General features: G+C 46.4%; 1 protein-coding gene across 4 annotated transcripts; it reads right to left on the bottom strand.

Annotated features, from left to right (window-relative positions):
- Positions 1-26065, bottom strand: GART (phosphoribosylglycinamide formyltransferase, phosphoribosylglycinamide synthetase, phosphoribosylaminoimidazole synthetase). Of its 4 annotated transcripts, none has more exons than XM_042020637.1 (18): positions 25986-26065; positions 22806-22863; positions 22550-22619; positions 18309-18457; positions 13733-13828; positions 12979-13153; positions 12235-12346; positions 11007-11075; positions 9373-9498; positions 8707-8794; positions 8235-8320; positions 7503-7671; positions 6746-6977; positions 3596-3690; positions 2563-2672; positions 1827-2025; positions 555-803; positions 1-239 (listed from the first exon to the last, which is right to left on the bottom strand). In XM_042020637.1, the coding sequence occupies exons 4-18, from the start codon at positions 18451-18453 to the stop codon at positions 16-18; spliced, it is 2175 nt and encodes a 724-aa protein (XP_041876571.1). In that variant the 5' UTR covers positions 18454-18457; positions 22550-22619; positions 22806-22863; positions 25986-26065; the 3' UTR covers positions 1-15. The 4 variants fall into 4 exon arrangements, with proteins under 4 accessions (XP_041876571.1, XP_041876572.1, XP_041876570.1 ...); XM_042020638.1 differs by having other exon boundaries at positions 22585-22619; XM_042020636.1 differs by lacking the exons at positions 22550-22619; positions 22806-22863; positions 25986-26065 and adding an exon at positions 20923-21029.
- Between the last annotated feature and the right edge of the window lie 1761 nt (positions 26066-27826).

Below are 27826 nucleotides of genomic sequence, written 5' to 3'. Positions count from 1 at the left end.
TCAGCTGGTGTGGCCCTATGTCCACAGGCTTCCACAGCAATCCACATTAACATGAGGATTTTTCCACAGCTTTCCTTCTCTCTCACCTAAAACGACACCAAAGCACTCTGGGAGAACTCTGGGAATGTTTTCCAGCAGGCCCCCTCCAGTGATGTGGGCGTAGGCTTTGACGTGGCCCGAGCGCAGCACAGGCAGCAGAGTCTTGCTGTAGAGTTTAGTTGGGGTTAGCAGGAGTTCTCCTGTCCATGGGAGAGGGAAAAAGCGTGGAGAAAAATGTGAATCAATGTAAAATCAAGCAAATATCAAACTAGCAAATTGTGGGATATTAGTGAGCATTGTCCTAGAGAGAAACACAAAGTTCTACCTTTTTTTTTAGCACATAATTAATTATTTATCCCCCTCCCTTTGTTTCTTCCCTGCACATGTGATTCCCAGGAAAAGAAGAAGAAGAAAATATACTAAAGATGAATTTTTTTTTGGTGCCTGAGGGAAGTTTCAAAGGCCCAGACAAAATAACTGTGTCAAGTGTTGGGAAGCTGAGAGGAAAGCGGTACCCAGTGTCTGATCCCCGGAGACCCCGACGCGGGAGGAGAAATCCAGGGAGGACTTCTCCACGATCTTCCTCACGAGGCTGAAGCCGTTGCTGTGGACCCCAGAAGATGCCACCCCAATGACCACGTCCCCCTCAGTGATCCTGTCCAGCTGGGGCAGCATCTGCCCTCGCTCCACGGCCCCCACGGCGAACCCAGCCAGGTCGTACTCCCCGGGGGGATACATCCCTGGCATCTCGGCAGTTTCTCCTCCTGGGGAACCAAAAACACAGCAAAGAGCTGTTAAAAAAGCTGTCTTTTAATCATAAAATCCCAGAGTGGTTTGGGTTGGAAAGGATTTCAAAGCTCATCCCATTCCACCCCGGCACAGACACCTCCCACTGTCCCAGGCTGCTCCAAGCCCCAATGTCCAGCCTGGCCTTGGGCACTGCCAGGGATCCAGGGGCAGCCCCAGCTGCTCTGGACAAAATCCTGCCTTTTTCTCCCCTCTTCCCACTTTTCACTCCCTGCCCTGTGCTCCAGCTTCAGCTGCTTTTTTCAGTCCTGGGGTTTCAGCTGTATTTAATAAGGGCTCAATCAAATGGAGGATGGAGAAGCCAAGAGACAAAATGGGGAGAAGTGCTTGGCCATCCAGCATTTAAATCCATAGTTAATTGTGCAAAACCAAGCAGGAGATGAGCCCTCACCCCCTCACTATCAGTGGGGTGATGAGTTTCATTTGTTGAGCTGAAGATTCAGCTCTTGCAGAAAGGCCCGTGGAGTTTGAAAGTCTTGAACTGGAAATAAAATCTTGACATTTTGGAGAGCTCATCGCAAGGGCTCCCCTAACACAGACCCTGCTGCAGCATGAATGGGGTGATTATATTTGATAAATGCAGAGAACACCTTAAAACAAACATAAAGCTGACCAACAGTTCATGCAGGAAAAAAGTAAACGAGGGCATAAAGAGCCTCTTGTTCAAGGCTTGTAAATGGCCCCAAAACTACACACTCCCACTGAGAAAGGACTTCTGTTCCTAACTTCCCTAAAAAACTGGAAAAAAGGACAGAACCTTTTCCCAATATCCAACCTAAATCTGTGCCTAAATTTTTAAAGTACTGTCTCCTTCCCCTGTGATTTAGAGAGATGAAGTTCCCTGAAAGCAAAGACAGGGAACACTTTGGTTTTTCACTCCTCCCAGATCCTTCCATAGAGTAGGAACCCAACCACATTAGAACCAACTACAAAGACCTTGCAGAAGGTTTTTCATATCCCCCAGAGGAGAGTGTTCCTACCCAAAAGAGCACATCCAGCTTTCCTGCAGGCATCAGCTATTCCTGCAATGACACCTTGAGCCACTTGCACGTCGAGTTTGCCGCAGGCAAAATAGTCCAGGAAGAAGAGGGGCTCAGCTCCCTGAGCCAGGATGTCATTGACACACATGGCCACCAGGTCCTGCCCGATGGTGTCGTGTTTCTGGCACTCTTGTGCAATCTGCAAGACACTTGGGATCAGCTCTGGGCTCCTGGAACATGAGCCAGGGTCTGGAAGGGACTGAAATCAGGAGCGGGGTCTGCGAGCGATGGACCAAAATCCCACTGTCCCTCCAGGCGTTCTTGGAGGAGAAGCTTTGTTTCTTATCATCCCCTAACTCTCTTCAGGAATTATTCTTGTCTCCATGGCAAATCCAAAAGGCACTGAGAAGGAAACTCTGCTGAAAGGGGTTTCCTTGCAGCCCAAACACAACAGCAAACCTGGGATTAAATGTTTTTCCCCATGAATAATCCTTTTGAGGGTGGAGATGCTGCCTTTGTGAAACAAAATTCCTGATTACATCCTTAATATAGGCATCATATCAACTTCTGGCTATTTACAGGTATTTGATTCTTTTGCCTTAAGAAGGGCAATTTCAGATTTCATCCCCTTTTTAGAAAGGCCAATAGGTATTTTTACAAGACAACTGCTATTTTCTGATAGAATATTTTCCCTTCTGTGCTGTTTTTCCTTCTTTGCTGTGGATTTCCACCTTACCTTGAGTTTTGTGCCGACGCCATCGGTCCCAGACACCAGGATGGGATCTCTGTAACCAGCTGCTTTCAGGTCAAAGAGCCCAGCAAAGCCTCCGAGCTCTGCACTGCAGCCTGTCAGCCAGGAAACAGGAGAAACAGCCCAGCTTTACTTCCAGGGCCTTCTGCAGGATCTCCACCAGAAATTCCCTCCAAGGTTTATCAACACGACTTCGCTTTGTCACCAGGAAACTTTTCTCTGGCATTTAGAACCTCTTCACTGAGGAGCTCCTAATCTGCTTAGATTGCTTTGTCTTTTTAATTCATCATTAGCCTAAGCCTAAAAATCCCCAACTTTGTGACTGAACCGTCAGGAATTCCTGTGACTGACAGATTTCCCCCTTGCACTGAGTGCTTCTCTGAAAAACAGGAGGAACTGTGGTAAGATTGTTGTACTGGTGTGAGAACATGTATATTTTCCCCTCTCTGTATATCTGACTTTATTAGAAGGGTCTCAGTTAATTTGAAATAAAAGGGCTATTTCATGATATTTTAAATGATATTTTAAATCTGTCCAAAGAATTACAAGGACTTGCTAGAGCAAGATGTGCCTGAACCCCCAAAAAAGGATGAATCAATGCTGGTTTCACCAAGCAAAAGGTGTGTGTTCCCCATCTGTGTCAGGAATTCTACATCTCATAACCTTCCTAAACATTCATCCCCCCCAAATGATAGAGGTCACTGTGCAAGAAATAACAATCCATGGAATCAAACCCAGCAGGAAATGGTGGGATTTTTGTTTGCATTTATCCTTGTACAGTGCTGAACTGTGCTCTCCAACACTCCTGGCATTCAGGAGATGGAGTTTAGAGCCATTTGGGGATTAAAAGCTGTGCATTTGGAATAAAATCCCAGGCATTTGCTTACCACAGATTTTCTTGTGTCATGTGGAAACAGACAGGGCACATAAATATGATCTTCTTATCAAGATCAGGATCAACTGATAAACCTCATTGCCAAGAAGTGACCAAAACAGGAGCACAAGGTTCTTGTCTTACCTGACCTTGATGTGGCTGCAGCCAAGGGCTTGATCTTCTGCACCAAAGTGTTCCCTGCTTCAATGTCCACCCCACTGTTCTTGTAAGTCAGGCCTCTGGAAGAGTGGGGAAAATGAGATGGCAGCTGATTAGTGAATGTATTTTCAAATAATATTTACTTCTTTACATCCCCAAGTGGATTAACTGTGCAGAATCCCATCCTGCTGTCTGAGGAGGGGCTGCCAGGAGCAGTACACGGATAATTCCAGAGTCTTGAAGATGACATCAGAGCACTGGGATCATATGGTCAAATCCCAAGATAAAACCAACAACCAAACCTCTGACAACAAGGTGAAATAGGCAGCATAGATCTGATTTTGCAAGGTTTGAATCCCTGGGCCAGATACAGAATCCCAGAATCACTTAGACTGGAAAAGACCTCAAGCTGTGACTGATCCCCACCTTGTCACCAGCCCAGGGCAGGGAGCACCCCGTCCAGGCCTTGAGGTGTCAGTGGGAAAGCTCCCAAACCAAAACAGGCACAAAAATGCACGGCTGGGTCAGAGCAGGGCTGAGGTCACGTCCCTTTTCCACCCACAAGGCTCAGGTAAATCAATAACCTCCAGGATATTTCCAGAGTTTTACAGCTGCAGCTTAAAAGCTGCCTCTCCTTATCACCAGAATGATCCCCCCACAAAAGCAGCCACACCTCTTTCTAACTTCAGTGGGCTTTCTAATAAAGAATATGTTTCATATTTCCTTAAAAAGACCCAGGTTCCTCAGTGGGGTTTAGGAATCTAGGAGGAGATGCCTGCAAGCTCCGGGTGGGGTTTATGTAAGATCCACACACTGGAACTAACTGGTGTCACCTGTGTGTCCCCCCAGCCCTCTGGGCACACGAAGCACCAGCCCACATTTACAGAGGGACCTTTCCATTTTGGGGACAGGGACTTTCATGACTTTTCACTCCAGCAAACACAGCTCATGCCAGTTAAGCAGTTGTTATTCCCAGGCTGTCAATGGCATGAACCAGGTGCATCCCTACTTTAGGTCCACCCCTGTTTTCTCTCTCCTATTGATGGGATGCAGCCTGAAGTTTCAATGCCAAGGGTGAAACACAGTGGTGATTAACAAGGACAAATACAACAAAACAACTGAAACCCACTTATAATTGACTCAGCTGAACAAAAAAATATTCAGTTAATTCACAAAACCCATCTCAGCAACCAGGTCAAGAATTCAGCAAATATTGAAAAAGTCAGAGACAGACACAAATGTCTACAATTGCATTAAATGGAGTAAATATTTTTGTACTCTATTAAATCTTATTTTAGGATGTGGGAATTTTTTTTTTAGTGCTAAGGATGAAAGGTATTTCTGTTGTGAAGATCATTGCTGGAACATCTGGAATTGATAAGACTTCAAATGCCAGAACAACTGGCCCAGGAGCAGTGCTACCAGGAAAATCCAAAGGTGTCTGCACTCACAGCATATCCCTGCCCAAAAACTGGCAAGAGGACAAGAATTACCACAGGCAGCTGTTCAGGCTGTGAATAACACTCAAGGAAATATTGACCTGCAACAACCAAAGTCAGCCCCTTTCAGTCTGAATATGATAAATGTTCACCTGATTTTCACCATGTTTGTAGGAGTATTTCAAATTTGTTAATTTTTTTTTTGGTATCTGCTTTGATCCTTTAAATGAATCTCTAATTTTTAAAATTTTCTGGAGTACTTTTTATTGAGCATTCTGGCAATTTTCATGAGGTGCCTCAGGACTGAGTCCTTCCAGGCTGCCAAGAGGAAGTGAGTCCCCAAATTTCCAGAGCTATCCCCTTTCCTTCACTGAGTCCAAAGGGGACAGGGCTTGGGGCAACCTGGGACAGTGGAAGGTGTCCCTGCCATGGCAGGAACAGGATGAGCTTTAAGGTCCTTTCCAACTCAACCCAGGCTGGGATTCTGGGACTGAAGCATCCCGACTCCCCTTCAGGAGCAGAACTTGGAGCAGCCTCCAGGGCTCCTCCCAGGCAGGCATTCCAGGCAGGAAACCTGCTGGCTGTGGCCCAGGAACTCAGTGTGGGAGGGAACTGCTCAGCAAAGTGCCCCCTCTTGCCTCACTGACCTGATTTTTTTTCTACTACAAATCCCAATTCCACATTTTCACATCAAATTGTCAAGAGATGCAGAGCACTTAGGAGAGAAAGAAGACTAAATACCAACACCCTTGTTCTTTTAGGAAGTTTATTGATCATAATTTTACAAAATACTTATCAGGATACACTGCCAGCAGCAACAGAACCATCACTGATGTGCTTCCCAGCCTACAAAACAGCCCCTTGGGAAAAGGTATGTTTGGAGCTCATTGGAGCAGAACAGTTTCTTATTAGGTAAAAATGAGTCTAAAGACCTGCAAGAAGCTTTCAGGAACATTAAAGAGACAACAGGACTCCCTGCTATAAAAAAACCCCCACACCCATATCATCTCCAGAGTCTTACAGTGGAAAGAGAGTGGAAAGAAGTGATGAACCCTACCCTGTTATTAGCCAGCTATCCCAGTAAAATGTAAATCCCAACAAGGTGGGGGGCTCAAGGTAATTTTAACCATTTCTAAAAGCTAAAAAGGGCCAATAAGCCAGCTTGAACTTTGTTCATGTATAAAATCACAGAATCTCCTGAGCTGGAAGGGACCCACAGGGATGATCCAGTCCCACCCCTGGCCCTGCCCAGACCCCCCACCAATCCCAGCCTGGGCATCCCTGGCAGCGCTGTCCAAACGCTCCTGGAGCTCTGGCAGGTTGGGGCTGTGACCACATTTCATGATATCAAATATTAGACTTCTGGACAGGACAAACCCAGAGCAAAAGCTGTGATCCAAAGTCCAAGAAGCAGAAGTTCACCTTCCCTAAACCAGACCTAGCAACTGCAGCAGCACAGATCATTCCTGTGTGCTTGTCACTGTAGTTTAACTCAGGTTTAGGAGAGTGAGAACATGGATCAGACATTCAAAATGCTCCTCCCTTGGCTGGTCTTGCTGAGCTTGATTACAAGGATGGGGTTAAAACTTGTCAAGAGTTACACAGAATATCAACACCAGTTATTAATACTAACCAGGGATGTGCTTAGATCCTTTTCACACCAGTTATTCCCACTTCAGGGATTTGCAATATCTACCTGGATTGCCTGAGGAAGGCTATGGCCCGATAGCCAATGTCCCTCCTGTAGATGGCCCCCTGGAAGTGGATGGCAGCCACGCCCAGGTTGGCCTCCTGCAGCGCCGCCGGCAGGTCCTCCTTGATGGCTGTGACTGTGAGCACTCTGCCCCCACTGGTCACCACCCTGCCATCCTTCAGGGCTGTGCCTGCGTGGAACACCTCCAGCCCCAGCTGCTTGGCCTTGGCAAGCCCTGTGGGTATTGTTAAAAAGATCAGCTGTTGGTTAGAATGTTCTCAGTGAAGGGGTATCAAGTGTCTAGAAACCACAGTCAAAGTCAGGGTGATCCTGCTGGGAAATGGGAATAAATCTGTAAAAACTGCCTCTGAAGGAGAGACAAGTCACCTGTGTGCTCAGGGATGTGGGAAGAGGCATTTAGCTGACACACAGCATCTAATTCCAGCTGGGTTTTTATGCCTCAGTGACACCCAGAGCACAAAACATCAGCATCAATGTGACCCAAGAACCTGATCAGAACCACCTGACTGTAGCAGGTATTAAATATCAGTGCTGTGCCAATATCAAATAACAACACGGTGTGGAGAGCTGAAAATGCACCAAAATAAACTGAGATGTGTGAAAACCCAGCCGTTCTTGCTGACCCAGAACCAGAGTTTCTATGAACCTCAGTTCTAGTGATTCACCCACATGCAGCAAGAGAGGACAGGGAGAGGCCAGGGGCGAATGAGACTCCTGCAGCTCCTCCTGCTCTATTTACCTGTTATTTCCAAGCCCTTGGGATATGCCCCTGGATAGCCTTGGCTAGCCATGACCACAGTCACAGCTGCACTGTCCTCTTTCCAAACTGGCATGGAGCTGGCCAGCCTCCTGTTGATCACTGCTTGCAGAACCTCGTACAGGTCACTCCTCAGCAGGGGCAGGATCACCTACACAAACACACAGCAGCAAATCAGACAAGGTGCTCTTGCATTGCCTTCCCTGGCCTTGAAAGCACATTAATGCAGCTGTAAAAACAGCATTAAATATGTCCACATATTGCACTTTCACACATTATACATACAGTGTGTCATCCGTGAGCCCTTAAAAATACTCTTCCTTAAAGAGAATTTCTGTGGGTAAAATAATTGTTACATATGGAGGGAAAAGGGTGAGGACGAAGAACCTATTCTGAAGAATAGAACTTAAGAGTTTTGTTCCTCTTGTCAACAGCGAGCAAGGAAAAATCCAGAGTCCATTCCAGAAAAGACAGGGAAGTGCTGAGCTCTCCTCAAGCTGACCCTTGCAAAGCCCAGATTTGAGTCCAGCCTACTGGAATCCTCTTTGGAATGGAACAATTTCCTAACAGACCTTCTACCTTGAACAAACAACCCAAATATTTTAAATCTTGGTGCAATGAGCTGATTATTCACCCCAAAGCTGGTTACCAGTAGTGGTAGATGGTCACAGATTTTACTCCCCCCATAATGCCAAATCATACAAAATAACCCACCTGACACTCTGGGTCACCAAATCTGCAGTTAAATTCCAGAACTTTAGGCCCATCTTTGGTGAGCATTAATCCAGCATAAAGCACACCTAGAACAACAGATGATACAAAAAGATATCTCAGGAACTCACTTGTTTTGAATCTGTTGATAGCAGGGCTGCCACCTGTGCTCAGTGAATTTGAGAAATGGTAAAAATAAATTTAAAAAAAAAGAAATAATTGTGGTCACCATTTTGCATCTTATTTTTAACATTTTCCTTTCTGTTCTTCCTCACTTGAGGAATTATCCCCTGTTCATGAAATGACCGCTGTTGATTTCCATGGACCCTGAATCAAGCCACTGATACCAAACCCAGTTCCCAATAAATCAAAGCTGTTTCCCTTAACTTCCCGTGTGAGACAGGCAACAAAGAGGAAAAAGCAAAATAAAAAGTTGATCTCCTGATGGTTAAAAATCCCAACGTTTTGTACATACCCAAATAGGGGACACCTTCCTTCCTCATGCCATCCACAGTCTTCTGAAGAACAGTCTCTCTTATCTTCTGCAGCAAATCTTTAGAAATCTAACGAAAAGGATTAGAAACCAGCGTTTGTAAAAAGGGAGGGATTGATTTTGTGTTTTTAAGAGCCAAGCAGAACTCTTGGATGGTCTCTTGCCCACTCCAATGGAAAGCCAAGAAAGTTTTTCTCTCTACTTCTGCCAATAGAAGTTCCCTATCAAGCAGACCCCAAACCACCTTAAGCCACAGCCAACATTCACCATTAGCTTTGTTTGGCACAAGATAAAACTGTGGGTTTAAGCACTTGGTTCTAATGAGCAGCATTTCATAACACTTCAATCCCAATCAAATATAAGCTTGCAGAAATAACACTCTCCCTTTATAATTCCAAGTAACTCAGTAGAGGTATCCTCCTCTTCAGAGAAATTTGTGAAGCTGGGGATTTTAGTTGGCCATGTCTGCTTTAAGCAGCTCTTTCCATCCAGCTGAGCCCATTCCCTCCTGCTCCTCTTGCTGGAATTAAACATTCCCACAGGTTTTCAGTGATGGCTGTGGTACAGCTGGAGTGAAACATCCCGTTATCAGTCCATTTTCCCATCCTTATCCATGCATTTTTCCCTTCCTTATCAATCCATTTGCACCTGAGGAGCTGGGGAGTAAGCTCCCATCCCTCCTGTGTTGGGGCCTTCGTCTCCATCCAGCAGCCTCTTGTGGTCCTGGGCTGGGGGCATGGGAGCAATGGTGACCCCATCACTGAAACACAGGCACTAAAAACAAGGAAAAGAGTTAAAACTCAAGTGCAATTAGTGCAAATATAGATGGTTTTCACTGTGACAAAGGGATATTCAAGAGGATAAACTCTGCCTCCCTGATAAAATAAATGATGGGGTTCTAAGCATTTGCCTTTTCCTCAGGAAGCAGGGACTCATCTTGTGTGACCTTCCTTCAGAAATTGCCTTTAATAAAACCTAGAAAAATGATACCATCAGCAGTTGCACTGAAAAGAAACACTCCAAAGGTTTAAAAAAATTAATTAATTAAAATACTCCATGATGGAAATTACTTCTTCCTTTCCCTTCCCAGCCCCTGCCCTGGAAGGAAGGCATTACGTTCCTTCCAAGACTTCCTTGTCCTTGCTGATAAAGCTATTTACTTGTGAAATATTTATAAATTATGTATATAGCAGTTGCTTTTATCCTCAATATCTTCAGAATAACAAGCCTGCTGGCATCTTCTGGAACTGGATGATGTTGTACACTCAAACTGGGTAACGTTGTTCCCTGTCTGGACTAATGGGAGCAATACTCAAAACCATTTTATAATGCTAATTATAAAACCAGCAGGGATCCAAAATAAGCCACAATATTAATATACTAAAAAATAAGTCATTTGTGGAAGGTGAATTATTTTTCTGGGCAAGTCAAGCAGTACATTTCCTTCCTAAGTGCCAGTCAGCAGAGCAAAAAACCCACCTTCGACTGCATGTTTGGATTATTGTGTTACATTGCAATAAATCTGCTTGGTATTCCAAGGAATATTTAGGAGCATGACATATTTCCCACCAGAGAATGAAGGGCTGGATAATCCCTTGGTTCCTAAACAGGTCTAGGCAAGCAGGAGGGAATAAAGACACCCAATATGTGCACATCCATTTCTCCCTGTGGGCAGGAAAGTCTGATCATGGAGAGATGGCAAGAGCTGGGGCTGATTGACTTTGTAACCACCACAGCTCCAAGAGGAATGTTCCCAACTTCCAGCACAAGCCCATTCCAGCCCCAGGACTTGGGGAACCTGAGCTGGAGCTTGGCTGTTGTCCTTTATGTGCTGCAGGTGTCAAGTTGCCCAACCCTGGGCTTCGTTCTCCTTCCCACTCTGCCATTTAAACCAGGTCCAGATTTTAAATGAAGGAGCTGAATCAGCTTAGAATGAAGGAAGTGTTCTGTGTCTGCAGATAAATCAACACTGTGAAAATACTGAGCTGTCAGAAAATCCTAACACAGATCTGGGCCCTCCATGACACTGAAAGTGTTAAGATTCGGATTTTCTTTTCCATGTGGCACCAGTTATTCTGATTTCATTTGATTTAATTTAATTTAACAGACCACAGGAAGCTTGGTTCTTAGCACAGCTGTCTTTAACCAATACAATTGTATTTATAAGCAGGGAATGGTTTTAATTTAGCTAATAAAATCCTCCTCTGTAGGTGAAGGTACTTGGTGAATCCCAAACAATTCAGAACAGGTAGAACCAAAGTGTTATAGCAAAATGCACTTACAGAAATTTCTTCTCCTTCAAGAAGTTCTTCAACAACAACAGTTTCCCCAGCTGTGCCAAAACTCTTATCCTACAGTAAAACAAAATCTCTTTAGTTCTGTTCCAGTTTTAAACTACTGAAAATGCAACAACAAATATGTATTTTTAATACAGCAAAAATGCAGCACAGGTTTGAGACTATGAATCCATTCTCCCCCCAGGGATGTCAGCAGTGGTAAAATCCCTACTCCTCCTTTCTGCTTATTCTCAAATAAGTGCAGGGTTTATTACTGAATATTTGCAAATGGCAGAGGGTATTTGTGATTACTGAGCAATTCCTCATGCTCTACATTCTGAAATTCACCCCAACAGCAATGACTACCAAGCCTCCAATCTGCACTTTCACTTGATAAAGAAGTGCAATTTTATACAACACGTGGGAAGGGAGCAGGATTTTGGTATCCCAGTGCGATGCTTGAACCCTGGCTGCATATTCTGGGTAATTAAGAAATTAAGAACAACCAGCCCACACTGCCAAGGTGATTTTGGGGATCTCTAGAACTCTCTAACTTGCTGGTTTTTTGTATACATGAATCGTCCAGTGACCATAGGCCCCCCCCCAAATGTGACTGCAGCCCCCATGTTCTGACTCTTGAAGCACAAGTGTGTCAGATAATGTCTCCCATGGATCAGCAGAGCTCCATGGAATTTTAGGATGCTGTGCTGCTGACAGCAGCTGAGGGCCAGACCCGGGAGCCTCAGCTCTGTGTTCTTCACTGGTCAGATAAAAATACTTCATTTGGCCTCACTTCAAATCTTGATGCTCCAAATATATTTGTGGAATACCCTTCCTCAATGTGAATTGCACTTGAAATAATCCCACTAGAATCTGACTACACATTTAAGTGCTGTGCTTAGTCCAAATGGTGCTTGTAAAGATCACCTCAATCACTGAGTTCGTGTTCCTGCACTGTGGGACCTGCAGGATTGCAAAAGTCTCATACAGTGAAAAAAAAAAAGGAATTGCGTATATGAGTAAGTGAAATAAGGGTGGGTTTTCATGAAGAACGGTTTTATTTTAGCCTAAAGGAACTGCCTCAAGCAATAAATAAAACCGAGTTTCATGGCTGGCCAAATAAAAGGGTAAAAGATTTGATGTCTGACAGCCAAGTTCCTGTTACATGAAAGGAGGAGTATCTGTGATGCTCTGAGGTGCTGAACAGCTGATTTGTGCTGACATTCCTGCTCACCTGCATGATTTCAGTGACAGCTCTGCAGGCCTCCTCCTTGGTCGAAGCCACGATGACTCCTTTGCCAGCTGCCAGGCCACTGGCTTTGACAACCAAAGCAGGGAAGTTGGCACTGCCAAGGCACAGGACAGACACTCCACATGAACAGTCCTTGCAAAGACACTTTGAACGTTTCAAGAGTCGAAAGACCAAAGTACTTCTCAGTTTTCACAGCAACCTTATTGAGTAACACACAAATCACACCAGGCTGCTCTCGTTATGCTCTGCCTGAGAAGGGTTTCTGCTTCTTTTCCCCACCAGGGAATTTCCTGACTGTTCATTACTGCTTTCCATTCGGGAATTTACTCTTGTATCATCTGGGGTGACCTGGGTTGTACTGTGATGAGCAGATCATCAGTTGCTGAGTAATTCTCCAGGTTTTTTTGGTGGAGAAGAGGGACAAGAAGCCAGCACAGATGGCTCTGGGCTGCTCCCTGCCTTTCCCCAGCAGGCAGACTGGCAAAAAAGTAACAGCTTGTCCTACATTCTCCTGTGAACTGAACACTGAACTTTCATTTCATTTCAAAGCAGGAGGAACCTTTTTTCTCAGACTTGCTGCAGTTTGAGAGAGTCATGGTGGGTGACCCTGTGAAACCTTGGCAGATGTTCTATCCCAAAAGTGTTGATACATGAGCAATCGTTTGATTGGTTTGGATATCCAGCACACTGTTAGTAAGAATATGTCTAAAATGACAAGAATTGTACCTGTTGATGAAGCCACATGCTGCTTTGGGATCAGTGAAGGCTTTCCATCTGGCAGTGGGGATCTCATGACGATCCAGAAAGGCTTTGGTAAAGCTCTTGCTGGACTCCAGCTGAGCTGCCTTTGCTGTGGGGCCAAAACACCTGATCCCAGCTGCTGTCAAGTCATCCACAATTCCTAAACACAAAACATGTTATAAATCTCCAGATGATTTATGGGAGTCAGGCCAGCCAAGTCCAGGGGTGCACGATTCCTTGGAGCAAGAATGCCAGGAACAAGAAGCGATCTGGGTGTCTGCAGTGCCTGCTTTCCTCACTGGAACCAGGAGCAGGGAACCTTGCACCACTGGAGGCCCCCAGGATGTGCTGGGTTTGGGAAAGGATGACAATCCTCCCTTGGTTTAAGACACCTTTGAGCTAAAAGGTCAACATGAGTCTTCTGTGAAGATGACAAATGGTTTAAGCAGAAAAACTATCAGCATGTTTATAATTAGGGTTTTTTTTACCAAGACTCAAATTATAATTATTTCAAAACATGAAAACTCCATAGGAAAACCAAAACTGGCTTTCTTGCTCACACACTACCCTTCAGAAATTCCTTTTCACCTCAGCACGACTCTGAATTTCAGGGAAACTGCCCCAGAGGATCTGTTTCCATTCAGACTGGAGACACTGGTGAGTGATGCACAGATGAGGATTAAAATTTACTTTTCTTCCTAAATGCTCAAGGCTGTGATTTCCAGCTTGTTTCTCTTACCAGCAGCAAGAGGAACCTCGGGACCAACCACCACCAGCCTGATGTCCTGATCTCTGCAGAACTGGGCAACGGCAGCATGGTCACTGACTGGAACAGCTGTTGGAGACACAAAACAGGGGAAGATCCCATCCATGGGTGCTCCTCTGAGTTGTCACAGAGCACTCACCAGCCTCACCTTTTGGGCTGCCAGGTCACTGGGAACCTAGAAGAGTGAAGCCCACACTGGCAGAGACTCACCCAAAACAGACCCCCAAACCCCAGGCAAAGGCTCTGGTTGGACATCCACCTTCAGAGAGTCATAAATCATGGAATCCTGGAATATCCAGAGCTGGAAGGGACCCCCAGGGATCACCCAGTCCCACCCCTGGCCCTGCACGGACACCCCACCAATCCCAGCCTGGGCATCCCTGGCAGCGCTGTCCAAACGCTCCTGGAGCTCTGGCAGCCTCGGGGCCGTGCCCATTCCCTGGGGAGCCTGGGCAGTGCCCAGCAGCCTCTGGGGGAAGAACCTTTCCCTAAAATCCAACCTAACCCTGCCCTGGCCCAGCTCCAGCCGCTCCCTGGGTGCTGTCCCTGGCCCGGGAGCAGAGATCGGAGCTGTCCCTGCGCTGCCCCTCGGGAGGAGCTGCAGCCCCGGGGAGCTCTGCCCTCAGGCTCCTCTGCTCCAGCTGGACAAGCCAAGGGACCTCAGCTGCTCCTCATGGGGCCCCTCCAGACCCTTCCCCACCTTCATAGCCCTGTCAACCCACCTTGCTCTTGAAGGTGAGATAAAAAGCTCTGGGATCCCCTGGGCTGCCAGCCAGCAAACCGGTCTGACCCCCTTGTGTTTGCCAGCACAAGCCACATTGCAAAGAATCCAAGAAAAAAAAAACTCAAAAGGGAAAAAAAAATTTCTTTCCAGCAAGTTTCCTCCCTGAGGATGGTCACCATGGAGCTTTACAGATGTAAGACCAGGTTGGACACTGGGGATTGGAGCAGCGTGGGACAGTGGAAGGTGTCCCTGCTCATGGCATGGGCTTTAAGGTCCCTTCCAACCCACACCATTCCACAATTCTGTGATTTTATGATTTTGGTGCCAGGAGGGTGTTGGGGATGAAACAAATGGTTGGTGGTAGAATTCCAACTCATCTATTTTCTTTTTTTCTTTCTTTCTTTAGTGCCAGTTAAAATTGCACCAAACTGAGCCCTCTGAAACCAAGGGGAATCAGAACTTTTTTTAATATTATGGTGAACTTAATTAAGAAGGACACTGTGCTGTCACTATGGCTGAGGATATGTGGGCTCAAGTTGTTACAACCATGATCTTTCCAAAAACAAACATTCGGTGTGATGACACTTGGAATGCCCCAAACTGAGCAAACAAAAGAAACGTCCTGCACCAAAGACAATAATGTCAATCTCATGATCCAAAAGTTATGCAAAGCTCTGCAATTCCACTGCTTTTATCATGAATAAATAAAGCCAAGGTCTGCAGAGGATGGGAACACGGATCCAGAGAGCCAAAAAAGAGATGAGCACAGCGTGGATTGGCTGCCTATGCAGGGAGGAGACTGAGCACACCAGGGCACAGGGCTGGCAAGGGGAGAACAGAATCCCAGGATCATCAGGGCTGGCAGAGCCCTTCAGGATCACCCAGTGCCACCCCAGCAGCACCAGCAGCACCCCAAAGCCTGTCCCCAAGGGCCACATCCAGACTCCTCCTGAGCACTCCCAGAGACAGTGACTCCACCAGGCAGCTTATCCCAAGGCCTCACCACTCTGCAGGGAAAAATTGTTTCCAATCTCCAATCTGAACCTCCCCTGGTACAACTTAGGGCCATTTTCTCTCATCCTTTCCCTTGGGACATGGCAGAAGACTGCCAATACACTGGGAGCTGATGGTCTCTCCAATCAGTTTCTGGGAAGTGACGAGAGAGGAAGGAGAGAACAGGATTTTGTGTCTGTGCCATTGTGTGCCCCCCATCCTGGATGAATAAATTCATAGGATCACAGATTCCCAGACTGATTTGGGTTGGGAGGGACCTTAAAGCCCACCCAGTGCCACCCCTGCCATGGCAGGGACACCTCCCACTGTCCCAGGCTGCTCCCAGCCCCAATGTCCAGCCTGGCCTTGGGCACTGCCAGGGATCCAGGGGCAGCCCCAGCTGCTCTGGGCACCCTGTGCCAGGGCCTGCCCACCCTGCCAGGGAACAATTCCTGCCCAATCTCCCATCCAGCCCTGCCCTCTGGCACTGGGAAGCCATTCCCTGGCTCCTGTCCCCCCAGCCCTTGTCCCCCAGTCCCTCTCCAAGCAGAGAAAAGAAAGAGCCTGGAATTCACCCCAGATTTCTTGCTGCAGGTCTGATCTACTCATGATATGAACAGTGAGTGTGGCACAAGATTTACATGATGGGGAAATGTCCTGTCAACAAACAAGAAGGAATAAATCATGTTGATTATCCATGATTTTACTTCCCTCCCAAACATCATTTTCCTCAGCCTGTTGACTGAAAGGGGACCTTTCTGTAACTGTGTTTGCTTAAAACAACAGCTGAACATTCCTTTGGAACAGACAGGAGGACCTTGGACCAAGGCTTTCAAAGGTGGAGCTTAAATTCAAGAGCACAAGTTGCACTGAGAAGTAAAATGTGACAGAAGGAGGTGTCAGGATAGTGAAGCCCACTCACAGACACACCTATGTCTGCCTGCATTCAGCAAGCCATTGTCTGTGCCTCTGCACCAAAACTGCCCTGATAATCCAGTCTAAATTGAACATAAACCTGTATTTAGGCACTCAGCCTAAATCCCTCTTTATTGCTGGAAACAATTACCAGCTTAGATCAACCACAAAATTTTTTTTCTTACTTGAATGCAGGCAAAGTTTGAAAGATTTAAGGTTATTTATCATTTTCAGCTCACTTTTTCACGTTTCAGTAATCACCCAAGACCCAGTGGAGTTGCAATGTTAATTAAAGGCAATTCTGTGACCCACGAAGGCAGAACAAACTTTCAGAGCCAAATCTTGATTATACCAAAAAATCCCCAGAAAGCAGGGAAGGAGTTTCCCAGACATTCCCAGATTTCCCAGGTATTGTTGCCCACACAACACAACAGGGCTCATGTGGTTCTGTAAAGCTGTTTCCCATTTTCCACCCTGAGTTAAATCAAGGCCCCAGTGACAGCACTGAAATTCCTGAACAGGTGAGCCAAATTCTTTCCTTAAAAACCCACATAAGTCAAACTCTTCACAAATTCTGGATTCTTCCTGGGCTGGTGAAGATTTCTCTCCCACAGCACAGGTGAGCCCATGTGCAGAGCAAACCAATTTATTCCACATGGGAGATTTCATGGACCTGGCTCGAGCTCAACCATCACCCACTGGTGGTTCAAAGTTTTTTTATGGAATGAGAGAGAAAAAAGAACCAGCAGGGGTTTAAAAAGGCACAGCTTGAAGAAAAAAAAACCCTGGAATTCCCATTCCACAGGCCCTGCAGCCTGGCACCGACCCCATTTAGCACAAAGGTAAAGGGGGTTTTTCACTTTCTGGTCCTGTCAAGCTCTTCCTTCCAGGCCTCTCCTCAGAGGCCCAACAGAGCAACTCATGATGCTGTGATTGGTCAGAGAAGTTAAGGACAAAGTTCTTTAAAAAGCCTGTAATGAAGCATTCCAATGGAATTCTAGACAATAATTCCCTGCTGTACAAGAACCTGACAGGACTCAGGTTTCCACACGAGACAGCAACACACAGAGCTGCTCCCACACCAACACGAGTGCAGAAAATGGATGGGTATGATCCACACTCACATGCATCCTGTGTTAACTCGAATTCTGTATCTTAGCACACATTCTAAAGGGAAAACTGAAGTCTTAGGTGGGGTAAAGCCCCTCACTCAGGATCCAGTATGGAAAGGACACAGGAATCTCTGTGGTTTGGACCGATTCCCTGGTCCATTTTGTTGAAACGCAGGACCAAATTTTGGATACTCAATTTGCAACCTCTGAAGCTTGATTTCTCAAAACCAAAAACGATGAAAAGCTTCAGTTACAGCCAGTCAGAGCTTAATATGTTAAACTAAGAGCTCAAACCAGGCAGCCAGTACACAGAGAGAAATATTGGAAAATAACCTTGATTTCTTAAGGTCACTAAGACAAAGGAATGAATTTATGTTCACAGTGACAGAGTGCTCTTGTCACGGGTTGTGGTGATCATGGGGTTTCAACGCCATTCTGAGAACAAAGGAGGAAACTGAGGTGGGAACCACAGCAACTATCCTGAGCTGAATTCCCAGAGGAACAGCTCTGGCTTAATCCTCCAAACCCAAGCATAAAGAATGAGATATCATAGCTGAGATCTTATAAAATTAATGACACAACTTACACAAGGCTTTGCTCAGACTTTTTTTTTTTCCTTCTTAACTGCATCTAAAATATATTTTACATGCCCAAAACCTTAAAAAATGGTAATCCATCATCATCATCATCTCACCATCATCATTTCACTATAATCATCATCCTTTCACACTACCAGTTGTGATTTCAGCTCAAGACTTTCCCGGTTGAGTTATCAAATTTAAAAATGGTATTTTTTTGTTTTTACCTGAATTGGAGATTTTTCCATTGTCAGCTGTCCCTGCATTTCCCGGGGCCACAAACACGTGTTTCACGTGTGGGGACTGGGCCAGCTTCCAGGCCAGGGCATGTTCTCTGCCTCCGCTGCCGATCACCAGCACCCGCTCAGCCATGGGTCTGCAGGAAAATCAGGACACAAGGAAAACAGCTGGAATTAGCTGGGGGAGGTGGGGAAAGCAAACTGCAGGCACCACAAAGTGCTAGAGAACTTCATCAGATGTGATACACACTAAACCTCCAAGGCTGAACTGCCCCAGATCATACCAGGAACCAGTCAGGAAAACCATCCTGGGATTGATTTTGCCACATTGGAAACTGCTCCTACTCATACAGGAGTCTGGGATAGAAGAAAAACCATGATGAGTGACCAGGCTGGGATTTGCAGCCTAGAGAATCACAGATTCCCAGAGGGGTTTGGGTTGGAAGGGATCTTGAAGCCCATCCAGTGCCACCCCTGCCATGGGCAGGGACACCTTCCACTGTCCCAGGCTGCTCCAAGCCCCATCCAATTCGGCCTTGCACAGGATGGGGAGTCCACAGCCTCTCTGGGCAACAATTCCTTGGAGAATCCAAGTCTGCAAAGGTCAAAGCCCTTCTGAGATGCACCCACTGCAGGAACAGTGTTGGGAGCTGGATGGGGCCACTCAAGAGTTTTTAGAAGCAATGCCTGAAAAGTTCTGAACATCTCATGGAAGTGAAAGGCTCCAGCAATGAGACGTGGAAATAACTTCCAGCTCTGGCTTTCCTGGGAGAGAACAACCACAAGGCCAGCAACAGGTGGCATTAATAAAGGAGCTCACTCAGACAACGCAGTGTGGGGTTTCCACTCCACTCTCCCGTTCCAGTGAGGTTTGGGAAAACACATGGACATGCTGCTGGCCAGTGGGAGCGGGTCCATGGGTGAGCACGTCATCAGCCGGGTGTGCACACACAGCTTACGCACACGGGGCTCCTGGCAAAAGTACAACGTGTTCTCTGAGCAGCTCTGGAAGCCTCTGCTCTCTGAGATTTACTTCTGTGTGCACTCTCCACACATTTCCTGATGGAAGAGCTCACTTGCACTGACAAAACCCACTGGAAGTCAGAAAATAGTAAAGAAAAAAAGGAAGGACATAGTTTGTAAACTAATTATGTATGTCCTTATTTGGACCTAAAATAATAGCCAGTTTGGTTTGGGAGGAATCTTAAAGCTCATCCCATTCCAACCCCCTGCCAACCACCTTCCACTGTCCCAGCGTGCTCCAAGCCCCAATCCAGGGATCCAGGGGCAGCCCCAGCTGCTCTGGGCACCCTGTGCCAGGGCCTGCCCACCCTCCCAGGGAACAATTCCTGCCCAATCTCCCATCCAGCCCTGCCCTCTGGCACTGGGAAGCCATTCCCTGCCTCCTGGCCCTCCATGCCTTGTCCCCAGTCCCTCTGCAGCTCTCCTGGAGCCCCTTTAGGCCCTGCAAGGGGCTCTGAGCTCTCCCTGATCCTTCTCTCCTCCAGGTGAACACCCCCAGCTCTCCCAGCCTGGCTCCAGGGCAGAGGCTGTAGGCATCCCCTCCCATTCTCCCATTGCCCGGAGGAGGAACAGAGCCCAGGTAAGAGTTTAGGACAAAAGGAACCACGAGTGTCCCTGATGTAATCCCAGCACACACAACACACAAACAGGGCCACCCTCTTCATGCAGCTGGTCACTGACCTGCACTTGTCCAGTGCCCCAAGGTGAGCTCAGAGATCTCTCCTTTGCAGAAGGACAAGAGAGGATGACAACACAAAATGTATCTTAGAAAAGGGGAAAAAAACCCACAAAACCTAAAAGATTTCTAAGGGAAAAGCAAAAATGATCCAAAGCAGATTTTTAGATAGGGCAGGGATGTGCCTTTCCTTCACATCAGCTGCTACAGCTTGACTTGAGCAAAGATGCCCTGATGAGGAAAAACATCTGGACTAGGCAAAATATCCAGGTAGAATAAAGTCAAAATAAACACGGATAGGAGGATTAAATATAGAAAATTAACACTGAGTTGTTCACTATCAACTCAAGACACCAGAGCTAACATTTAATGGTAGTTTCATGCTGGGGAACACCAACAGGTTTCTAATCCAGTGTTGGGCCAAATACAGATATTGCAAAGTTGCAGACATGTTTTAATTTTAAAACTCCACAATTACTTGCAATAAAAAAATCTCAGGCTAAAAACGATCAGTTTTGGTACAGATATTTGGGAAACCCCATTATAATCAACTCTTTTATATTACAACTCAAGAAAGAAGAAAAGATAAAAGAATGAGGGATAGGACAAAGGGATGAATTAGATAAAGACAGTACTATAATAGTAATATAGAAGAGCATTTATCACACAGCAGGCAGCTGTCTCCTTGAAGTTAAGTGAGCATTGTCAGTGGTGCCCAGAGCCAGTGGCCACTAAACAGTATTTTTAAGGCAAGTTTTATCAATAGTAAGTTGAACTATACACAACATAATTTTCTGAAAAAATATTTTAAAATTTTAACTTCTAAGATGTTAAAATTTTTTAATTTAATAATTTAAAATCTTTAAACCAGAATGATTTAAACCCAAGAGAGCCCATACTCACTCTGTGCTATGTGTACCAGGCTGAGGAGAGCAGGACTCAGGAGCTCAGAGGCACAAAGAGAGCAGAGATTGGCAGCCCCTGGTTAAAATGTCCCTGCCCCAACATTCCCGCCCCACTGATGACCCTGCAGGCAGCCAATGGTCAGGGAACTCTGGCCATTCCAGCTGGGAATAGGCAACAGAAGCTTCCCTACAAATGCTCTAGGAGTGAGAGGCAAAAGCTTTGCAGAACAGGAGCAGCTTATCCTATTGTTTCTAAACATGCAAAATAAATTCTGTCCCATCCCAGGTTTTTTTTTTCCAGTTAAAAAATGTTCATTAATCAGCTTGGGAACATTCTCTTTTTATCTAAAAATCAGGATCTGCAGTTTTGCAATAAATAAAAATTAGTCTATGTAATCAACAGTATGAAAAATAAGGGGTATGATGCAAATTACCATGGAATGGTTTGGGTTGGAAAGGACATTAAAGCCCATCCAGTGCCACCCCTGCCATGGGCAGGGACACCTCCCACTGTGCCAGGCTGCTCCAAGCCCCAATGTCCAGCCTGGCCTTGGGCACTGCCAGGGATCCAGGGGCAGCCCCAGCTGCTCTGGGCACCCTGTGCCAGGGCCTGCCCACCCTCCCAGGGAACAATTCCTGCCCAATCTCCCATCCAGCCCTGCTCTCCTTCAGCTTAAGGCCCTTAAGAAATTCACACTCCACTAAGCCCACACTGCTGATCAGCACAGCCTGAAGACCCAGTGACACTGTGGCCACCTCAAGTGACTCACCACGATGGCAACTCACTCAAAGAATCACCCCCTTTTCTTCCCTGAGGTAACATATTCTGGTGCTACTCTCAGCTGAAAGAATTCATCACATGCAGGACAAAGCTTTATATGGGAGCAGTAAATAGAACAAGCCATGTCTGATATTTTCAAATAATATTTAATCATTTTATATCAAAATGTGAGTGAAAATTAAGTTTCACACATTTGTTTGGAAGGTAAGTGTTATTTGTGCATCCCACTATGGTATCCTAGCAACTTTTATTTAGGAATGTGGCTTGAGAAGAATTTGTGGTGGCAATGCCAGTTTAGGAGGCTCAGATGTAGCCATGGCAGCTTCTGTTTTGCACTGACACTCAAACATGGCACGGAGGCCCCTCTGCTGCCCAGCAGGACCTCACTTTAAAAATGAAGATTCCAAGAGGCAACATTCCTTTTTATTTTTGTTACTAATCCAGCAGTCAAAACTTTGTTCTCAAAAGACCTAAAGTCATTCACAAGGTAGATATTTACTCTGTGAGGATTATCAAACCCCTGAGATTTTTGGAAGCAACATGTGAAATCCTTAAAGATTCCAAACCACAGGATATCATTACCTTCTGCAACCATTGTCTGCTTTGGTAAAGAAGGAGATGTTTGTTTAAAAGATGTTTTAAAATGAAGGTAAGTGACATTTCAGGAGAGGGTCTGTTGTTAGGTCCTTATAAGAAGTGAGAACAGGAAAGAAGAAACGAGTTAATCACTCCATGTATCCAGGAGGAGAGGAGGCAAGGATAGAGTGAAGACAAGGAGATTCCCAGAGCTTATCCCCGAGGATGCCAGGACAAAGTCAGCAGGGATGAGCATCAGCCCAGAGACCTTTATCCTCACTGCAGGAAGGAGCTGGGGCTCACCAACAAACCAGGGAACTCCTCCTCTCGACCAGGGCCTGTGGAGCACAGAAAATCAAGTGAGGGAGGCAAAGCCCACAGTCCTGAGAGCCTTCCCCATCCTGACTCCCGCACAGGGCACGGAGAGGTTCCAGATACAGGGAGCAGTGACATGAGGCACTCAGGTGCTGTCCCTTCCCCGGGAACAGGCCAGGGACAGGAGCCACTGACCTTCCCAAACTTACCCTGTGCACAGACCTGGGGGTTACACTCAGCTCCTTGGCTGCATTTATGAACAGAACTCTGTAAGAAAATATAAAACTCCTTAAGCAATTTATTCTCAAGTGTGATGCAAGACACCTAAATATTTAATCTCAGCTGGGTGGAGTATTTCAATAAGGCAGTGCCTTATCACTTTACCTCAAACTACAGCAGGAAAGGTGCAACTAAAATCAGATCTCTGCACTCCAGCACAAACAGCAAAGGCTCTGACTGAAGCTTGCTGCTTCAGACTGCGTATTTTTTTAAACTAAGATCCAGTGCTGTTGCTTTCCTCTGTGCTCCTCTATATCTTTGCTTCCCAACACTGGAATTCAGGAAACCTGATGCAGGAATTCAAGTTTCTTTAGATCAAAGACATGGTCCTTGCCCAGAGTGTTCTTAATTCAGGGCCAGGTTGGACGGAGCTTGGAGCAACCTGGTCTAGTGGAGGGTATCCCTCAACAGAGCAAGGGGTGGAACTGGATAAGCCCTTCCAACCCAAACTATCCTGGGATGCAATGAACTCCTATCCTTCTTAGAGCTGAGTCTGGAAAATGGCCCAGCAGTGGCAGCACTTTCCTGAACAGTGCAGACCCAGTGTCACTGTAAAGGTTCAAATCCACAACCCCCAGCCCCTGGAGGGGAGCTCTCAGCACTTGGCTCTGGACTAAAGGACAAGGTTCATTCTTCCTCTTGCAGTCAGGCAGGAGAAGAAAAAAAAAGAATTCTCACAGGAGTCAGGAAAAACCCCAAATTGGGAAGGCTGTGCAGTTCCCACCCCACTGAGGGCTGTGTGTTTCTGACCCCAGCAGTCTGAGCTGTTCATGAGTTTTAGGGGTTTTTTCATAGACCTGTTATGGGATAAAATAATCAAAAGAAGGGACTGGAGAAGAAGCCAAAACTTGGAACTTCCTCCTCCCACTTCAAACTTAAAACTTTCTGCTCTCAACTTCAATTCCCTCCGAGGACCCACCCTGCCATCCTCTACTCAGCTCCCAAACTCGCTCACAGCCAGGCTATGCAGTCCCAGACCCCCATGGGCTGAACCCAGCTCTTCTGCTCTCTGACTTAATCCACGGGTTGAGTCTCTCCTTAGGAGCTCACTGCACATTCCGAGTGCTCCCAGAGCTTGGCACTCAGGAGGGGAGCTCCGGGCTGGCCTTCCCGGGAATCTCTGCCAGCTGCTGGCCCCTGTTCAGGCTCGGGATGCGCAAGCTGCAGGTTCAGCGACTGCGGGCGCACACGGGGCTGAGCTGCCCTTGCCTGGGGCTGCTCCCCATTGGTCCCACCAACCTCTCCACCTCCAGGCTCTCCTTCCCTCTTCCTCCCGTGTCTGCCAAGGGTGTGCGGTCACTTGGATCAGGAAAACAGTGCTGGAAAGCTGACACCACAATGGTAACCAATGCAGCAAAGTAAATATATCTACATCTGTATGTATATATAAAGGAAATACTCCCAGCTTAGCGAGCTGAGCTAGGTCTCTGAGGGACGAAGGATCACGACAGGAGCACAAGGGAAGCAGCAGCACAAGGCAGCCAGGGACGGTGAAGAGAGCAAACCCAGCGGTGCCCTCGGATCATCCTGACTGATGGAGTGACCAGGACACACTCGGTGGCTGCAAGTTTGCACTCCCATTCCCACCTCCTGCCCCAGCCTGTTCCTGGTCCCAGGGAGAGACGTGGAATCAGGGGCTGGGGATGTCTCTCTGCATTTTTTTTTTTCTGTGTGGCTCAGTTTCCAGATGGAATTCACGGTGTCAAGTGTGCAGGCAGCTCTGAGGCACAACAAAAAACAGCCATAGCAACCAAACCTGCAAAATGGCCAGAATCCCACGAGAGAACTGCAAGGTTGGGTTGGGACAGGATTAGGCTCTTCCTGAAGGAAAAAAACACAGCCTTAGAAAACTTTTCATTTCTTCAGACTTCAATACATGAAGAGCTGCTGAAGTAGCTCGGAGGCCTCCAGAATTTGCTGGCAATTATGATTTTTAGTTAGATCTTTGGTTTAAATAAGCTTTTTCTGCTCACGTGTTTTATTTAGGATGAATTCCTGGCTCTCACCTGGCCGTACAGAATCATGGACAGTTTGGGTTGGAAGGAAGCTTAAAAATCATCTCATTCCACCTCCTGCCATTCAGTGTGGTGTAGAAAACAAAATAAAAGAAGAAAAGTCCTTGTTTTATGTGTCCTTCATGACCCAAGCTGAGGCTCCACAAGACAGGCCCCTTGTTTCCATGTGTGATCCTCCAAACAGCTGGATTTGGCATTTTTCAAGGCAAAACATTCCCTCAAGTTTTGCTGCTAAAAATAAATAGGATCATAAACTTTTACAACCACCCCCAAAGTACTAAATTTGACACTTCAAGCAATGTAGGATGCTGGAAGCGCTCAGTGTTTTGTACCACCATGAGGGGGAGAAATATCCTTGAAATGCCCTTTCGGTGTTACCCTTCCAGGTACATACACAAAATAGGGGAGTAATTATTCACTCTGCTCATTAATTCCAGTATCTACTGGATAGATTAAAAAATTCTAAAAAAAGTTGGTAAGCCCCCAACTTTGCAAACAGCAGGGAAAGAACCCAAGTGAGTCAAAGTCCGAAACCAGAGAGGTTCGAAGTTTAATATTTACTTCAAGCAAATATTTCACCAGTTTGTCCGTGAGGGCCAAGCCGTGAGGGAATTGCTATGAGGGCAATGCTGTGAGGGCCAAGCCGTGACGGGGATGCCATGAGGGCCATGCCATGAGAGGATGTGCCATGAAGGGGACGCCTTGAGGGCCATGCCCTGCGGGTACCGCTGTGGGGGTTATGCTGTGAGAGCCAAGCCATGAGGGGGACTGCCATGAGCGGGACGCCACGAGGGCACTGCCATGAGGGCCAAGCCATGACAGGGACACCATGAGGGGGTGCCGCGAGGGTCGAGCCGTGAGGGAATTTGCCATGAAAGGGATGCCGTGAGGGCCAAGCCATGAGGGAACTCGCCCTGAAGAGCGGAGCTGCCGTGAGGGGTGCCCCGCCATGTTGCGGCGCGGGCTGGGGCGCGCACGGCCCCGGGCCGCCCCCGCGCCCCCAGCCCGGCTCGGGCAGCGCGGGGGACACCGGCAGCCACAGACCCCGAGCGAGCCGCGGCCCCTGCGCGGTTCCAGCGCAGCTGGGTCACTTACTGTGCTCCGGGGGGGACGCGGGAGCGGGAAGGATCCTCCGCCAGGCCCGGAACTACAGCACCCAGCGAGCACCGCGGCACCGGCGCGGGAGGAGGGACCGGGAGTGTGTGAGCGATGTCGCGACTGGGGGAGCCGTAGTTCCCTTTGGCGCAGAAATTCCTCAAGTCCAGGAGTAAGAGGCGGGTGGGAAAAGGGGGATAGGAGGCCGAAAGACCTCCTGGATGTCCAGGTTGTTTCTATTTTATCCATCAGACAGTTGCCTCAGGGGCTGAGGGTGGTGGTCTGTGAAAGGAGGGAGAGAGATTTGTCTTTATAAACCGTGGGTCTGCTGATAGGTAAAGCCAGATACTGAGGGATGAAAGAAGCGATGGGAGGAACCCTGAATTCCATAGGAAAGGAACAGGGGGGAGGGGTATACATTAGAAGGGGGTCTGTATTTCGTGATTCGGGGAGTCTGTACCTCTCAAGTACCTCAGCTAGTGGGGAGAGAGAGAGAGGGAAATGAGGATAAAAAAGAGGCTGCATCCTCCAAAACAATCTGAGAGACCCCAGGGGAATGACCCATGGCCTTTCCCTTTATTCGAATAAAGTAACAGGACTCCTCTGTCTCCTTTTTGGACATAAACCTCTGGTGCTTGTGGATTAATTTTCCTGACATCTGTGAGGGCTGTGCAAAGGTGGATTTTGTCTCTATATCCCTTGAAATACCACATAGGAGCAATTCCTTAGTTTGTCCCACATTTGAACTTTCTGCTTTATGAAGCCAGAGTATTGGGCAATGTTTAGTCTAATTTAGCATTATGACTGTGCTACAATACTGTTATTAAAACCAGATTTGATCCACAGTTTTCCTCCCTTCAAGAGCTATAATGCAAAAACATCACTGTTCTTTGTAAAATACCTTAGGAAATAATGTTTAATATTTTTTGCATATTTAAGCACATCCCACACCCTTGCTTTGAAAGAGAAGTCGCATGAACAAATGCTCTAAGTAGTATTGATGATTGTAGCAGAACTACTGTTACTAAAGTCCCATCATGCTACTAATTGAACATTATCAGCAATAATCACTGGTCTTGACAAGATGAAAGTAAAATATTTAATTAATCTGAAAACTACCTGACACTGAAACTGAATAAAAGAGTTTAAATAAAGGGAGTTTATTGAGCAAGCAGAGATGGAGAGAGCAAGAACAGTTATTTTCCTGTGGGGCTGTGGATCCTCATGTGTATGAGGAGGGACTTTTTGTAATTATCACATTATGTTTGTTTATAAGGAGTCAGAGGGAAACATGCAGCATACACTAAAGTCCTTCTCTGGCTTTTTGGGGGCACTTTTCTTCATGTTTTTCTTTGTAGAGACCGACATGCCTGGTTGAGACAAGGCCATTTGCATCAGTGAAATCTAAATATGTCTGAAATTGTTCAAGTGAAACACTTTCAGTCTTTACTTTGATACCAAAAATTACAGTGTTCTGCCAGTAAATCCAACATACATTAGTGTGAGCATGGCATGAATAGGTAAAAGGACTTTTTAACTGTAACTACTTTCTATTTTAAATGTAATAAATCAAGTGTGATATAAAAGTAAGGAAATTGATTCAAGTCTCTGATCCATTTTTTTCTCCAAAGTCAATATTGCGGCAAATCAGCAGGACATAGTGAAGAATGATGCTGCCTTTAAGGAGTCTTACAAGTGATTATTAAACAATATTGACGTTGAAAATTTTTAGACCCCAACAGTAATTAAACAGTTATACTTGGGTTTTCGTAGAATCCCAGGATAGCTTGGGTTGGAAGGGACCTTAAAGAACATTTAGTGATTACCATGAGCAGGGATGC

This window comes from Corvus kubaryi, unplaced genomic scaffold (genome assembly GCF_017639235.1).
Source record: "Corvus kubaryi isolate FWS band 111438036 unplaced genomic scaffold, C.kubaryi_AGA036_p1.0 37036, whole genome shotgun sequence".
Classification (NCBI taxonomy): Eukaryota; Metazoa; Chordata; class Aves; order Passeriformes; family Corvidae; genus Corvus; species Corvus kubaryi.
Note: the sequence above shows the minus strand (reverse complement) of the source record. Positions and strands in the feature narration are given on the sequence as shown.

Coding starts and splice junctions, on each gene's coding strand:
- GART (XM_042020637.1), bottom strand. CDS start 18,453: ATGGCTGAGCGGGTGCTGGTGATCGGCAGCGGAGGCAGAGAACATGCC. Junction 8,321..8,706: donor GGAAGGTGTCCCCTATTTGG/GTATGTACAAAA, acceptor CTGTTGTTCTAG/GTGTGCTTTATGCTGGATTA. Junction 2,026..2,562: donor GCGTCGGCACAAAACTCAAG/GTAAGGTGGAAA, acceptor AGTGTCTTGCAG/ATTGCACAAGAGTGCCAGAA.